Source organism: Hibiscus syriacus, unplaced genomic scaffold (genome assembly GCF_006381635.1).
Source record: "Hibiscus syriacus cultivar Baekdansim isolate YM2019G1 unplaced genomic scaffold, ASM638163v2 tig00110930_pilon, whole genome shotgun sequence".
Classification (NCBI taxonomy): Eukaryota; Viridiplantae; Streptophyta; class Magnoliopsida; order Malvales; family Malvaceae; genus Hibiscus; species Hibiscus syriacus.
This window is the reverse complement of record NW_024062917.1, coordinates 783,338-798,697: the sequence shown is the minus strand read 5'-3', so window position 1 is coordinate 798,697 and position 15,360 is coordinate 783,338. Positions and strand designations below refer to the sequence as shown.

The 15,360-nt window shown below is 34.3% G+C and overlaps 2 protein-coding genes across 2 annotated transcripts; one reads left to right on the top strand and one right to left on the bottom strand.

Moving 5' to 3' along the window:
- The first annotated feature begins 2,511 nt into the window (after nucleotides 1-2,511).
- Nucleotides 2,512-5,467, top strand: LOC120146557. The gene is made up of 5 exons (XM_039160084.1): nucleotides 2,512-2,675; nucleotides 2,753-2,941; nucleotides 3,057-3,164; nucleotides 3,288-4,974; nucleotides 5,316-5,467. The coding sequence occupies exon 4, from the start codon at nucleotides 3,883-3,885 to the stop codon at nucleotides 4,744-4,746; it is 864 nt and encodes a 287-aa protein (XP_039016015.1). The 5' UTR covers nucleotides 2,512-2,675; nucleotides 2,753-2,941; nucleotides 3,057-3,164; nucleotides 3,288-3,882; the 3' UTR covers nucleotides 4,747-4,974; nucleotides 5,316-5,467.
- A 5,887-nt stretch (nucleotides 5,468-11,354) lies between these two features.
- LOC120146633 (adenylosuccinate synthetase 2, chloroplastic-like) lies at nucleotides 11,355-14,432 on the bottom strand. Its single transcript, XM_039160144.1, has 4 exons — nucleotides 14,078-14,432; nucleotides 12,882-13,574; nucleotides 12,386-12,697; nucleotides 11,355-11,732 (listed from the first exon to the last, which is right to left on the bottom strand). Exons 1-4 carry the CDS (start codon nucleotides 14,369-14,371, stop codon nucleotides 11,562-11,564), a joined length of 1,470 nt encoding a protein of 489 aa, XP_039016075.1. The 5' UTR covers nucleotides 14,372-14,432; the 3' UTR covers nucleotides 11,355-11,561.
- Nucleotides 14,433-15,360: the final 928 nt, after the last annotated feature.

Below are 15,360 nucleotides of genomic sequence, written 5' to 3'. Positions count from 1 at the left end.
CGTTATCTTCCATCGATATCCATCTTCCCAGACTCGGTAGCCTCTGTAAAATCTCCCTGGAACCCTCTCTTCCATCGAATTTTGACTGTTTTCCTCATCAAGTAACGTAACTTGGACTTGTTATAGTGATTTTAGATGTATATATATAGGATATTTCCCAAAACATAATAAGGAAGCTGTCTTGGTTTGGGGGTAAAGGTAGGTTTGATTCCCAATATAAGCAATTTTTTCAATAATATTATTATTATTTTTAATTCTTGTTGATGTGGCAACTTATCACAATACCATTTTAGTTAATATGAACATGTCACGTTAACATCTTTATTTATATTGATATATTTAATCAATAATATACATTAACTATCATTTGATGAGCGATTTTTATTTATAAAGAGATTTTTTTACCTCAAAATGAAATATTACAAAAGAAAAAGAATAAAGGCCAAATGATCATTTTATCAAACATTAGAAGTGTTTTTTGTCATTATGCCTATATTAAAATATATCAGTTATAAATAAAAAATGATAAATTATACGTTTAGTACCTCAACTATTATTTTTGTTCTGTTTTGGTCATTTAACTACTCAAAATCATACCTAACATTAATTTTTAGTTTCATTTTGATTAGATACCATTAAAAAATTAATAGAATTACTGACGTATCATTTTTTTAAAAAAAAGTTCAATAATGACATGATATTATCTTATGGTGATATATCGCTATCATCGTTAAATTTTTAATAACGGATGATTAAAATAAAACTAAAATTAATTATTAGTATGATTTTAGAAGAAAAAAATGATAGTTGAGATAATAAGGTTGACACCTTATTGATTTGGAATTACCCACACACACAAAAGTTACCACTGTATAAATGATTGTTCCCCTTCCGTTTCACAAAGAGGAATACATTTCTTTTGCTTAAAAGAATCTCAAGCGTTTCTTAAAGGATCTTAGATTTGTATTCATCAGAAACCTGATTTTTATCAACGCATATCCGATATGACCTCTTGATTCGTTCGTTCTTTTTATTTGTCAATATAGGTAAAGAATAAAGAAATGGCTAGTTTTTCTTAACTCTGTTACTCTGTTTTTGTTCGTATTCCCCTATTTTTGTCGATTTTAAATCAAGCAATTTTTTTTTTGGATGCTCTACTTTCCGGGGGGGTTTTTCTTTTTAGGTTTTAACTTTCTTAGTTCAAGGGACTAGGGTTTTTAAGAATAAATAAAATTGTGGGTTTGGCTTTTGATTTTTTTTTTGTCTTTTCAGTTAATATACTTATTTTTATTTAAGTTTTCATCTAGTTCTTGAATGCTCTATTTTTAGGGTTTCCCACTGTTTTTCTTTTCTTTTAATGTTTCTTAGCGACTAGGTTTATATATATATATACTTTGATACTGAGAAAATAATTTCAGTGACCGAAAATGCCTTATAATATACGATTTTAACTAATTTTTTTAGATTTGCGAAAATAACCAAAAAATTCACAACGCGAACTCCAATTTCGCAACACAGTTTTCAAATTCGCAACACCAATTTTCCAGATTCGCAACTCAGTTTTGAAATTCGCAACTCGAATTTCTTTTCCGCAACGCAATTTTCTGAATTCGCGACGCGAATTTCGAATTCACAATTCGCGACGCTAATTTCGAATTCACAATTCACGACACTAATTTTATATGGTTTTCCTCTTTAACCCAACAGTAAGTAAAGAGTGTTAAAATATAATTTTATTATTTTAAATTTAAAAATATTAAGAGAATTAATTTTGATGATTTTTATTTTATTATGTTTTGCTTTATCGTTTTTGGATAACTTCTGAAATCTCTGTACGTAGCAGGATTCGTGTTGCGAATTAAGAATTCGCGTCGTGAATTAGGAATTCGAAATTAGCGTCGGGAATTCGGAATTAGCGTCGCAAATTGTGAATTTAGAATTAGCGTCGCGAATTTGGAAAATTGCGTTGCGGAAAAGAAATTCGAGTTGCGAATTTCAAAACTGAGTTGCGAATCTAGGAAATTAGCGTTGCGAATTTGAAAACTGTGTTGCGAAATTGGAGTTCGAATTGCGAATTTGTTGGTTATTTTTGCAAATCCAAAAAAAATTAGTTAAAATCGTATATTATAAAATATTTTCGATTACTGAAGTTATTTTATCTTTGATATTTCAGTCTTTTTAGCTCATTAATTCACGGAGAAAAACTATTCCTCCAGCACTAGGTTATTGAAGGATCTTTCTTGAAATCTATCCAAGTAGTATACATACCCGAGAAAATTTCCCCCCTTTAATTAGTTTTAGATATGTTTCGTTGGTTGCTAAGTTTATGTTCCGTTTCTTGCTAAATTTGTGTTTCATTGCTCGCTTCTGCTCATGAGATTGCAAGATTAGCCGAATGTAGTTTAAAACAGTGATTTTTGTTGCGCTTGAATGATGTTATCTTTATTTTTATTTTATTTTATTGTTTGTCATATGTAGATTTTTAATTCTTGAAAGGCTTCAAACTTAATGTGTGCATAATGTGTAGATCAAGCGATTACTCTTTAACTAGAGCATTCTGATGGACCCACTAGGTCCTATGTCTCACCGTTATTCTTCCGGTTCTCCACTTCTATGGAAGTGGATCATTGAGTATTTATCAAGCTTCCCCGAGATAGATACTTCCATTATAACCAGTATGGACAAATACTTATCACTTGGTGTTTGCTATTATTATTATTTTGGGTGTTATAACTTTTCTCTGTTCTCTCAGGTCTGTTTGAAACATCTCCAGTAGCACCAGAGGATTTTGACGAAAATACAAACGAGAGGGTTGTTTTAAAATGTTTGGAGGAGTTATTTGGTCCTGAAACAGTCTTGGAGTGTCGATCCTCCTGTTTTAAGAGCTGCTTTTCCTCCTTCGCTGAGCTGTGATGTTGTTCTCAACCAAATATTGGAGGAGGTAAAATATAAACATACATTCTAGCTTCGGCATTGCTCTATAAGTTTATGTTGTTTCCATAGAAAAAAACTTGCTAGCTAAAGTGTTTGCATTGTCAATTATATTTCTTTATCAGGTTCCGTTTCAAAATCTAAAAAAAGCTGCACCCGAGGTTTTGAGATGGGTTGGCCACTCCTTTATTAAGCATAAAAGAGCCACCCTACCTGAATGTTCATTAGAAAAGGTAAAATTGGATTTTTCTCCTGCTGCAAAGATGTGATAATGGGCATAAAGCTTCACTCCTTTTGCTTTTTTTGCAACCACGTTCTTTTTCTTGTTGTTTCTTATTGACCCTTTTTTGGAACAGTAAAAAGATTTTATTTGTGAGGACGATCCTGTTTCTCATGGTGATGAAAATGTCCCTCCATCATGGTCTGATGACAATGATGATAAAAAGGGTAACCAAGAGGGTAACTTGATTCCTCAAATTCATGAAGCTGATAATCAATTGTTGCTTGGAAAAGATTTATTACCCTCTTAGAGGTGTAGAGATGACTTGGTTGCTGGAAATTCAGTGGGAGTAGTCGGTGTTAACCATGGTAGTCTGCATAATTATCTTCAATTGAATGCTAAAAAGTCCAAGCAGAATGCTACTCCCTCTTGTAATATTCAGTCTGTTGAAGAGCTTCCAATTCACTTGCATGGTGATTCTGAACAATTGGAAGAAGAATCTCGTAGGATTATGAAAGTTACTGAAATAGAAGGTAATAACTTGGGGAAGGATTCTCAGAGAGGGGAGGGTGATAAAGATTTACGTGTTGCCTCAAGGACCCATGGGCGAATTGATGCTGTTGGACTAGTAGAGTTGCTGGACAATCAGATGGAAAATGTTCAAAATGATGATGTTGATGTGATGGTTGAGCACAAGCATGAAGATATAACTTGCCAAAATGCTGTGACTGATGAAACCAATCTTTTTGAAAAATGGTGCACTGCAAAAGGGTCCTAGTGGTGATGCGGGTGTGGATATTGATCAAGTTGAGATAGTTCAAAAGGGACCTAGTGCTGATAGATTGCAACGTAATATTGATCATAATGTGGAAAAAGCTGACATGGTTCATCCTTGTCCCGAAGAAATATTTGGATTTGAAGATGAGATCTTTAATAATGTCTTGAAGAAGAACCTTTTCTTGAGTTCACATCACATACCAAGTCAAGATCCGGTGCAAAAAGCTGGCTGGAAAGAACAGAAGTCTTGTGTCAAGTGTAACCAAAATGGTCAGGTGTTGGCGTGCAGTGCTAGTGGTTGTCCACTTGTGGTTCATGAGAGTTGCTTGAATAGTGCTGCAAGATTTGATGATAAATGCAACTTTCTTTGCCCATTTTGTGCATATTCTGTTTCCATCTCAAAGTACCTAGAAGCTAAGGACAAAACCCTCTTAGCAAGGAAGAAACTAGTTGCATTTATTGGGCTTATGGGAAAACTTGCTCAGGAACGGAGGAGGTTTCCGAGGCATTTGACGATAAATGGCAATGAAAACCTTGTCGTAATTCGGGAGAGTAAACATCTAGGGAGAGAGCACGAACACCAACAGCAGTCCAAGCTTAAATCTTGTGATGATCATCCAACCACTGAAAACACTGAAACTGACCCTGTAAATCAGGTAGAAGTTGAAAGAGATGACATTTTAAAGGAATCTGTAAAGCCTCAGACAACACACGCATGTCAGGAACATGTCAATAGTGATGGAGAGGGGTCATCTATCGGTGCAGATGACAAGTTTATAATATCTAGTTACACTAGAGAACCTCAGACAAAGTTGTAAGTTTTCTTTGCGTAGATTGATATTCTTGTTTCCTGTACACCGTTTTTAAATTTTAACATGCTTTTGTCGTTGGTTTTATTATATCATGTGAGAAAGGAAATGAGTTAGCCTTGATTTTATTGAGAATTAAATCTTAACAAGATTCTTATTTGTAGCTCGTTCCCTCCAACTCGACAATTGACAAGAAAGATAGTTCCACGGACAAATGTTGAAGAAGGGATGCTCAGGGTAATTACTTCCTGTCGTAGATTACTTATAGCAGGCATAAAGAGTTGATAGTTTTAAAAAGTCCACAACCTTGCCTACTGGTGTTGAGAAATTCTGCTATCAGGAGCAGGGTTTCAAATCGCGGTCCGTTACCGCGATTTCGCGGTAGCGCTGCCTTCCGATATACCCGCCACACTCGCAATAGCGCCTGCTATGGCTGCAATCGCTGTAAATCCGAAATGACCGAAAATGACCGCGATTTGAAACCCTGATCCTGAAATGTTAATTGACCAAGCATGTTGCATATAATACATGACTCATGACTTATTGTAAGATTTAAATTGACTATTTTATACTTGCAGAAGGGAGTAGAGGAGTTTGCAAATGATGATGGAACAATTCCATGGAAGAGAATTTTGGAGTTTGGTTCCAAAGTGTTTCCCAAGGATAAAACTGCACAAGACCTGAAGAACAAGTGGAGATGCATGCGCAAGGGTTTTCCGAAACTGCAACTAAAGGTATGATGTCACAGCCCAGTGATTTTGCATGCAAGATGATGTCATTTTGAATTATCAGTTTAGTCAAGGGAATTAGGTACCTCAGTTGTTATCAGAAAACTGTATTAAGGGTAATTAGGAAGTTGGGAGTGGCAGGTTTGATGACCCCCTCCTGTTTTTGTGTCCGTGAAATGAAATGTTTTGTTTGGCTTTGATGGCATTGGAAGCCAGTATTTTGGAATGATATTTTGTATATACATCTGGGGTATCTCTTAAACAGTAATTTACTTTACCTTTTATGGTTTAATTCTTGCTATTGTGTGTGTGTGTGTGTGTGTATTAGAATGGGATTTGGAAATAACAATACAAACGAAAGGAGGGAAATGCATTTCATGTGCTGGTAATCAAAATTCCAAGAATAGACATCTAACCCAGTTATTGCATCTTAGGTCGGATAGTAAATTGTTTTACATGCTATAGATTGATGATGGTCAGCCGTTGAATCTTGTAAGTAAAATACCAAATGTCATTTAGATATATTAAATAACACACTGAAACCTGGAAGAAGGCAGGTTTTACTTTCATAAATCTTGAAGAACCATGCCCTCAGAATAACTATGTAAACGAGAGTGGATATGGTGATCCAATTCCAAAAAATATTTTTCTTTCTCTAAAGAATTCCTAAAAACCATACAGAAATAACCCAATGCCAATGCTCTCTCTAATAAAGTCTAAACCACCTTCAACCGGTAAGTACACAAACTTCAGTTGTTGCAATTAACAATAAATACTAAAAAATAATATTCACTAAAAGCAAAAGTGTAATTAAGTGCAAATGCTTTCTTCACTACAATGTAACATGTATTCTATAGTTCATGGGAAAACAAATAAAGCACTGAAAATTCCCAAAATTTTCCAGCTCTACCACTTCAAGAATGTTGAACTTAGTGGTTAAGAGATATTTTTATTCTTAGAAATTTTGGATTTGAGCACGAAATTTGCATGATTGTTTGAGGATTTATTGTCAAATGATTTAAAATCTTTCGAGCAGATATTTCCACATAGTCATTCAAGATTAATAATAAAATAATAATAATCATGACCTTGTGAGGAGGAAGAACATCTCATTTTGTCGATTGGAACTCTAGCAGAGGTTTACCCTATAAGCCCATGTATATCTACAAAACCAAATTATGGATAAACAATAAGAAACCCTAGCTGTTTCTAATATACAGTTTTAAGCATGTTCATTTTTACAAAACCAAAAGACATGGTGTCCTTTTTTCCCCCTTGCCTTCTACTTTATGGATCATATGTAAATTTTTATCTAATTTTTTATGAATATATTCAAATGCAATTACATGTTATTCATAATTATATTTGTACTTGTACCTCGAAAATGAAAAATAATAATTATCTAGAGAGAAAAAAAGTAAAAACAACTTTAGTGTCTATTACCATTGATAACAACTAGATTAAGATTAATGACACGTCCATTATAAGCGGGTAAAAATGGATATTTTTTAAAATAAGAAAGATGTAATGCGACTTATTGTAAAAACCTTAAAAAAGTTCTCTCTAATCTATCGTTTCTTGGTTCTTTTCTTTTCTTCTTTATTTGACAGGCGGTGTAATTAATCTTGATGATGATTATCAATCACATGTATTTCATATTTTTTTCTTTAATTTTTTATATCGAATCTTGTTTTTTCTTTGTTTTATTTTTTAATTTCCAATAATTTTGCTTTTATCGCACGTTTTCGTATGTCTTTATGACACATTATCTTATGTTTTTTTGGTACATTTTCGATCGTTTGACCTTTTTCCGTTTAATTTTCTTAAGATTGGATTTGACAAATCTTCGACTGATCAAAATTGTGTTTATTAGTTATCATATTCATCTTCTATGCTTTTGACCCTATGATTAAATTTAGATACGCAATTTGTATTCGAAGATAGTTTTCTCACAACGATCGACTCTTATTTGCAATTGCCAATGATTTTTCAATAGTTTGATCCCCGTATTATAATTTATTTATCGATGCAATCAAATATACTTGTATTTATATTTCGTTCGAATTTTTTATATGGGCTTTTAACTTTGTCTTTGTGATCCTCATATGATAGCTAATTTTTGTGTCAATGGTTATAGAGATAATGTCCTAATTATATGTTCATTGTAATGTTGAATATTAATCTCTTTTTTTTAATAACACTAGGAGTCGCTAGGGGTGCACAAAAAATCCGAATATCCGAATATTCGAAAAAAATATCCGAAACCGGTTTTGGGAAAAACCGGTTTTTTTTAAACCGGATCGGATTTTTTTAAACCGGTTTTTTAACCGGATAAAAAACCGGTTAAAAAACCAGTTTTTATCCGAAAAAAAACCGGTCTGGGTTTAAAAAACTAGCCGTTAATATAGCCGTTTGTGACCGTTTTTGACCGTTTTTTTCTTTAAAAAATTACTATTTTACCATCCTAAACATGTATAAATAGGTTGGGGATGTATTTGGTTGATTACAACTTTCTCAAATCTTATTACACAACACTTAAACATCTCTCAAATCTTAGTTTTGTAATTTTTTATTCATCATGAGTAACACTGCTGAATCTTCCGTCGGGGGAAACCTTGAAGTCGTGAGAGTGATCGAACACACTCAAAACAAAGATATTTGGGATCACTACGATTTATGTGAGATGTCAAATGGCTCGAGGAGGGCGCGTTGTAAACTTTGTCTAAAGTTTCTTGCATCGGAAGGAAACACAACGTTGAAGAACCATTTGACAAAATCATGCAAGGCACTTCGCTCAAGATCGGATCCTAGTCAATCGAATCTTACACCGCAAGGTGGTGTTTTTGTTTACGACAACGAAAAATTACGAGAAGCGTTTACAAAGTTCGTGATTACAAAAGCATTGCCGTTCGACCACTTTGATGATGAAGATTTCACGACAACAATTCAACAACTAATGCAACCACGTTATACTCAAGTAAGTCGTACTACCCTTAGAAGAGATGCTATAAAAATGTGGCGTACGGCGAGGGAAAAAATGATTTTAGGATTCCAAGAACACCGTTATGGTGTGTCGCTTACATGTGACGTTTGGAGTTCCCCTCATAATACCGGAAATTCTTTTTTAGCCGTTACGTCACATTGGTTAGATCAAGATAATTGGCAAATGATGAAAAGAACAATCGCGTTTGAATTATTCGGTGAGCCGCATACCGGTGCTAATTTATTTACACTTTTAAAACGGGTAATTTGTCTTTATAAATTAGAAAATAAAGTTTTTTCTATATCCTTTGATAATGCATCGAATAATACAAACGCGGTTCCAAGATTGAAAATATTACTTTCACCGATTTTAGACGGTGCGTTTTTTCATACCCGTTGCGTTGCACACATAATTAATTTATCCGTGCAAGCCGGTTTGGAGGTTATTGAGCCAATTAGATTAGAATTTAAAACAATGATAAAATCGATTCTTTGTAACAACAACAAAAGACTAAATGATTATAAACGATTTTGTAAGTCTGTTAATAAAAAGCTTTGGGTCCTAATTTGGATTGTCCAACTCGTTGGAACTCAACTTGGATGATGATGCATACTGCCTTAAGGCAAAGGGAAACATTGCAAACATTTCACGATCGGCTTTTCGAGAGGGGTCATGTCCCAGACATTTATCCGGATTCGAGTTGGGAAACTATAGCCAAAATAACCGATTTGCTTGAGGTTTTTAAAAATGCAACAACTTTTTTATCCGGTGTTTATTACCCTACTAGCCCGTTGGTTCTTAATCAAATATTTTTGTTGGCTACCCGACTAAATGACTTTGAATTTGAAATCGAAGTTTTTCAAGAAATTGGCTTTGCAATGAAGGAAAAACTTTTAAAATATTTTAAGGAGATTCCCCCATTTTTACTTGTGCCGCCGCTTTAAACCCAACGTTAAATGTTGGTGGGGTTGAAACACTAATTGAACAAATTGCGTTTGCTTTTAATCTAACCGATGATGAACCCAACTTTGTCCAAAACCAAATAAATTATTTTAACAAATGTTTTCGAGACATGTTTGCAATTTATTTAACTAAATACGAATCAAGTAGTGTAATACACGATCAAATGAGAATGAATGCGGAATCATCTAGTAGACGTCCAAGTAACATAAATTTGAATCTTTTTAACACTCTTGTAAATTCCCAATCCAAACGATCACGTACTACCACCCCAAGTAGCGAGTTGGGAAATTACATGTCATGCGATTTTCTATCAAAAATGACATTTGAAGAGTTTGAAAGTTTGGATATTTTGGCTTGGTGGAAAGAAAAGGAAGCACAATTTCCGATTATAGCCGCCATGGCCCGTGATTTACTAACCGTCCAAGCTTCTACGGTAGCTTCGGAATCCGCTTTTTCTGTTAGTGGCAGGATTATATCACAACGGAGATCAAGACTAAGTCCCGAGTCGGTGGAAGTATGCATTTGTTTAAAGGATTATTTGGATGGAGCGGCTCGTAAGCAACATATCACCACCCTAGAAGATGCAATTGATGCCGATTTGGAAGCAAACTTACACATTGAAGAAGTCGAACTTGGAATATCCCCTCCAAACGAAGAAGGCGAAGATGATGAAGAAGAGATGGCAATGTAGTTTATTTTATAACTTTATTTCAATTATCGTAAACTTTGTTTCAATTATCGAACTTGAAGTTTTTAAGTATTTGAATTTATCGAACTTGGAAGTTTTTAAGTATTTGAATTTATCAAACTTGGAAGTATTTAAGTATTTCAATTATGTTGAGTTAATTAAGTATTTCAATTAAGTATTTGAATTTATCGAACTTGAGGTTTGATGCTTTCTCTTTGATTCTCTCTTGATTCTAGTTGCTTGATGTTTCTTGTCTTTGATCAATGACTTCTAAGCTTGCTTAAATACACCTTGAATCACTTCTGAACGTTAGTGATAATTAATGAAGATAATATAGCCGTTTAAGTGTGAAAACATTTAATAAAAATGCTTAGAGCGTGGGGGAATCGGTACCCTCTCATAGGGAATCGGTTCCCTAAGTGTAAAATTCAAATATTTCGACCGTTGAATAGGGGGGAATCGGTACCCCTATGGGGGAATCGGTTCCCTCCGAGCATTCTGGAAATCTCGGAGCCAAACCATTCAGTGAGGAATCGGTACCCCTTGGGGGGGAATCGGTTCCCTATGAGCAATCTGGAATATTAAAATCGGTTTTTTTATAACCGGTTTTTTAAAAAAAACCGGTTTTTTTAAAACCGAAACCGGTTACACCGGTTAGGATATCCGGCCCTCCAAACCGGTTAGAAACCGAACCGGTTATTTTATAAACCGGTTTTTTTTCTATGGGAAAAAACCGGATCGGATAAAAACCGATCCGGATCGGATTGAAATCCGAATTATGTGCAACCCTAGCGACTCCTATTTACATAAAAAATAACCTAATATTAATATATGATATTAATTTAACCAACTTTTAAGCACCTTAATTTTTATACATTTAAATATATATAACATTTGACATTCCACATTTATTGAACATGTTCAGTTGACACAAATCAAGTGTCAATTTGTATTCAGCACTCTATTTAAATTCGAGTTTGAGTAGAACTAACTAATATAGTCTTGTGCTGCATCTTGTAAGGGATAAACTGCAAAGAGAAGAAAGCACTTGTGCAAATGTACATATTCTCATGTATTAAGAAAAAAGGGAAAAGCCAACTAGCCAATGCCTCGGCCTTACCATGAAGCTGCTTAAGTGCTACAAGATTGCTCTTATTAACTTGGATTCTCCGCTTGTCACTGCATGCAAATGATATTTCAAACACAACATATGATGCTCAAATACATGATATCAAGCAGATTGGACATTCATTTCTTACAGAGATCGAAATCACCCATTCCAAAGTATCCTGCATATGTCGAATATGTGTTATGTTACAACACATTTATGTATTCACCTAGTTTTTCGTCCCAAAAGTTGCCCCACCATTTAAAATTCTTTCCAGCACTACGAGTATTGTTCTGCCTGCGTGCAGGAAATATAAAATCAACTAGCAATAGCACGAGTACGAAAAATGGTCAATTATTTGTATATGAGAGCATCACGACCAGGTCCGATGCCGATGTAATGGATAGGCACACCAACAAGTTCCTCTATCCTCTCAACATATTGTCGTGCAGCTTTTGGAAGATCCGAATAGTTTCTGATAGAAGAAATATCAGACTGCCATCCAGGCAAAACTTCGTATTCAACCTAAACACAGAGAAAGGAAATGAATTACCCAGTGCTTCCATAACTGATACAACAGTAGCAAGCTTGAGCACATACTAGTAATTGCTAATGCATCAAACGCTCGCTATTAGGCATTCTGAGCATCGTGCAACATATTATCATATTCATTGATATTTGATAGTGCAACCTCTTTCACATGCAATCAAAATTGCCTGCATTAATGGAAAGCTCAAAGAAGAAAAAGCAATCAACACATGTTTTCTTTGCAGCTCGAGTGGCATATCATGCGATTCTTCTTTGATTGTTACGTTTTCTAATTCAAAATTTCAGTATCGGATCTCCCCCCCAAAAAAAAAATGCATTCTTTAAGGGTTGAAATGGCAAAACAAATAGTTAGAGTTGGTTGAACATCATTTTAAACCATATATATCAAACACATCTGAGATGACAGTCTGACAGGGTCACGAGATCTTTAAAATTTAGCAGATTAACATAGGTAACAGTAGTTCACTTGCTTGAAAAGTTTAATGATAGAACCAACCAGAGTTAAGTCCCAGGAAAACTCGTTCGACCATCAGGCCACCCCAGTTCCGATAAGCATTTTTGTAAAAGTGAAAAGAAATGTATATATGAAAGTAAAATATCTAATGACTGTTAGTTAAAAGTTTACCAACCTTCAACTGCTCAAGAAGCTGAAGATCAGCTGGGAATGAATGCACTGGTGTACCATCAACTTGTTTATAACCAACACCCAATTCGATTTCAGGAAGCTCGGACAAAACATCCAATTTGGTGAGATTTAGGGAAGAAAAGCCATTAATCTGACAACAGAACTTAAGAGCAACTATATCAAGCCAACCACACCGACGAGGGCGGCCAGTTGTGGTGCCAAATTCCTGCCCGGCAAACCTGAGTATATCACCGCCTTGACCCAGGATTTCGGTTGGGAAAGGACCAGAACCAACTCTTGTGGTATATGCTTTCACCTGCACATAGTATTTAATATAGGAAAGTGGTTGAAGTTAAAACCCATTTTGAACATTAAAACAAAAACTTTTTTTGAACCATTTGGTTTTGTCCGCCTGTACTTTGTACCACAACCACACGACAAATCAATTCTATGACCAAAAATAAAAACACCAAGACAAATAATAAAGAATATTCACTTACAACTCCAATTAGATCACCCACAACTCTAGGACCAATACCAAGCCCAGTGCAGATTCCACCAGCTGATGGGCTTGAGGACGTTACGAAGGGATAAGTACCAAAATCAATGTCGAGCATGGTAGCCTGGCCACCTTCCACCAATATCTTCTTGTTTTCTGCAATTGATTCATTCATCACATGCACAGTATCAGCAATGAAAGGCTCCAACCTCTCAGCATATCTCTTGTAATTTTCAACCTCTTCCCTAAGCATTTCTGGGGTATAGTTAAAATCTGGGAACCTTGAATTCGCATCAGATAATAAATTATGAAGCTTCTGGGGGAAAGTATCCATGTGCCTCAAGTCACTTACTCTAATTCCATTCCTGTTCATCTTGCTAGAGTAACAAGGTCCAATCCCTCTTCTAGTTGTGCCAATAAATGACTTGTTAAGCTCAGCTTCCCTTAGCCCATCAACTACTTGATGAAAATCAAATAGCAGATGAGCACGATCAGATACCAAGATCCTTCCTTTGCAGTTAACCCCATTAGCTTCCAACCCATCGATTTCTTTAAATAGACCTGGCAAATGTACCACTACTCCATTTCCAATCACACACAGAGTCTCCTCGTTAAGGATGCCAGAAGGAACAAGGTGAAGGGCAAACTTCTTTCCCTCCGAATTGTAGATTGTATGTCCAGCATTAGCTCCACCCTGAAATCATAGAAAAGTTCAATACTAAGAATAAGAAACAACAAATTCGGGCTGCCTAATTAAACTTATCTTATCATTACCGTGTGAGCAGTAAAGAATGACTTTTAACTTCATTTCTGAAGCTGTTCTCTAACTATCAAATCTCATACAATAACACTGAGGAGTTACCTTTTTTCCCTAAAAAAATACATAAAATTTGGTATTTTCTAAATCCAACTAAAATATGTTAAACAATGGCTCTGTTCCACATCCTTTATCTTTCAATTTCCTTTCTATCATTCTTTTTCTAAAATGTAGCAAAGCAAAATAATAAATTATTGGTTAAAAACTAACAAAATGACTTAATTTGCACATCAATTCTGATATAACCTTTCTGTGAGTGAGAAATCATCAATATCTCTAAAACTGATTGTTTTATAGTATCAATAAGAAATTACCTTTTGAAAACTATGCAAGAACAAAGATAAAACACGTAAGAAAAAAAACAGGTATAGGAGTAGTACCTGGCAGCGTGCAACAATGTCAAAGTGCTCAGCCAAGATATCGACAAGCTTGCCTTTGCCTTCATCACCCCACTGAGAACCCAACACGCCGGATACCTGACTCAGCGACCCGATTCGACTCACGGACTTGGGAGCGGCTGACTCAGACACGCTCAAAGAAGAGGAGGCGGCAGGCTTCAAGGAGCAGACAACGAAGTTGGGGTGATGGTGTTGGAAGTGGAGATTGCGGCTCCGATAGCCCCATCTGCAGGTGGCGACTGGGCTGGGGTCGTGTACGAGAGATGAGCAGTTCATTGTGAAAAAGAGAAAGAAAATAAAGAGGGTTTGGCGTCGGAAGGAGTTATTTTGTTTTTAGCTTGTTAGAAGAGGGTAATGTCTTTATATCACCAAAAGGAACATATATGGTCACTCGTTTAATGTTTGGGGTGTATTCGATTGGGTCCAATTAAAATATTTTAAATTATTTTAGCTGATACATATTATTTTATAATTTAAATTTTATTTAAATATTCTTAGTAAAATGAAATATATAAAATTTGAATCGAGTCGAATTTAATTGTTCAAATTTTTATTTAAGTTTAATTATAAATATTTACAATATTATGATACTATTTAACTCTAACTTAAATGATTTTCTATAATTAAATATAATATATATATATATATATATCTTCATATTGTTTTCATATATGATATTCATATAGCATACAAAGTTGAGAGATCTAACTTAAACTCGAAAATCAGTTCACTAATTATTAAAATGTTTAAATCATTTGAATTATTCGAGTTCTATTTTATAACTCGACTTGAATTTGATTTTTTTTAGAATCAACTTGAGTTTATAAAATAACGAGTCAAATCAATTTGACTCAAATTTTTTCAAATTGAAATGAGTTATTTTGTTTATCATAAATCTAATTTTACCGACTTCATCCATTCTTCAAAGTGAATGTGATATCTTATAATAAAAAGAATAAAGATAACTCTAACAATTGTGATCATGGTAATAAACGTACAATTATTTGAAAAATACATACACCTTCTAGAAATTAATATAAAAAATAACAGACAAAAATTTGATTTCAAAACATGTATGTATGTGTGTATGAATCTTTCTTCATTATACTTTTATAGGATTAATTATACATTTAATATCTCAACTATCATTTTTGTTTTATTTTAGTTATTTAATTATTTTTAACAAAATATTTTTAACATTATATTTTAGTTTCATTTTAGTTGTCTATTTTAAAAAATTAATAAAATTATTGACTTGACATTTT

What these genes read in the sequence shown, in the direction of transcription:
- LOC120146557 (XM_039160084.1), top strand. Translation starts at nt 3,883, where the DNA reads ATGAAACCAATCTTTTTGAAAAATGGTGCACTGCAAAAGGGTCCTAGT.
- LOC120146633 (XM_039160144.1), bottom strand. Translation starts at nt 14,371, where the DNA reads ATGAACTGCTCATCTCTCGTACACGACCCCAGCCCAGTCGCCACCTGC. An exon ending in ACATTGTTGCACGCTGCCAG is followed by an intron (nt 13,575 to 14,077) that starts GTACTACTCCTA and finishes CTATGATTTCAG; the next exon opens with GGTGGAGCTAATGCTGGACA. An exon ending in TGGGTGATCTAATTGGAGTT is followed by an intron (nt 12,698 to 12,881) that starts GTAAGTGAATAT and finishes TACTATGTGCAG; the next exon opens with GTGAAAGCATATACCACAAG.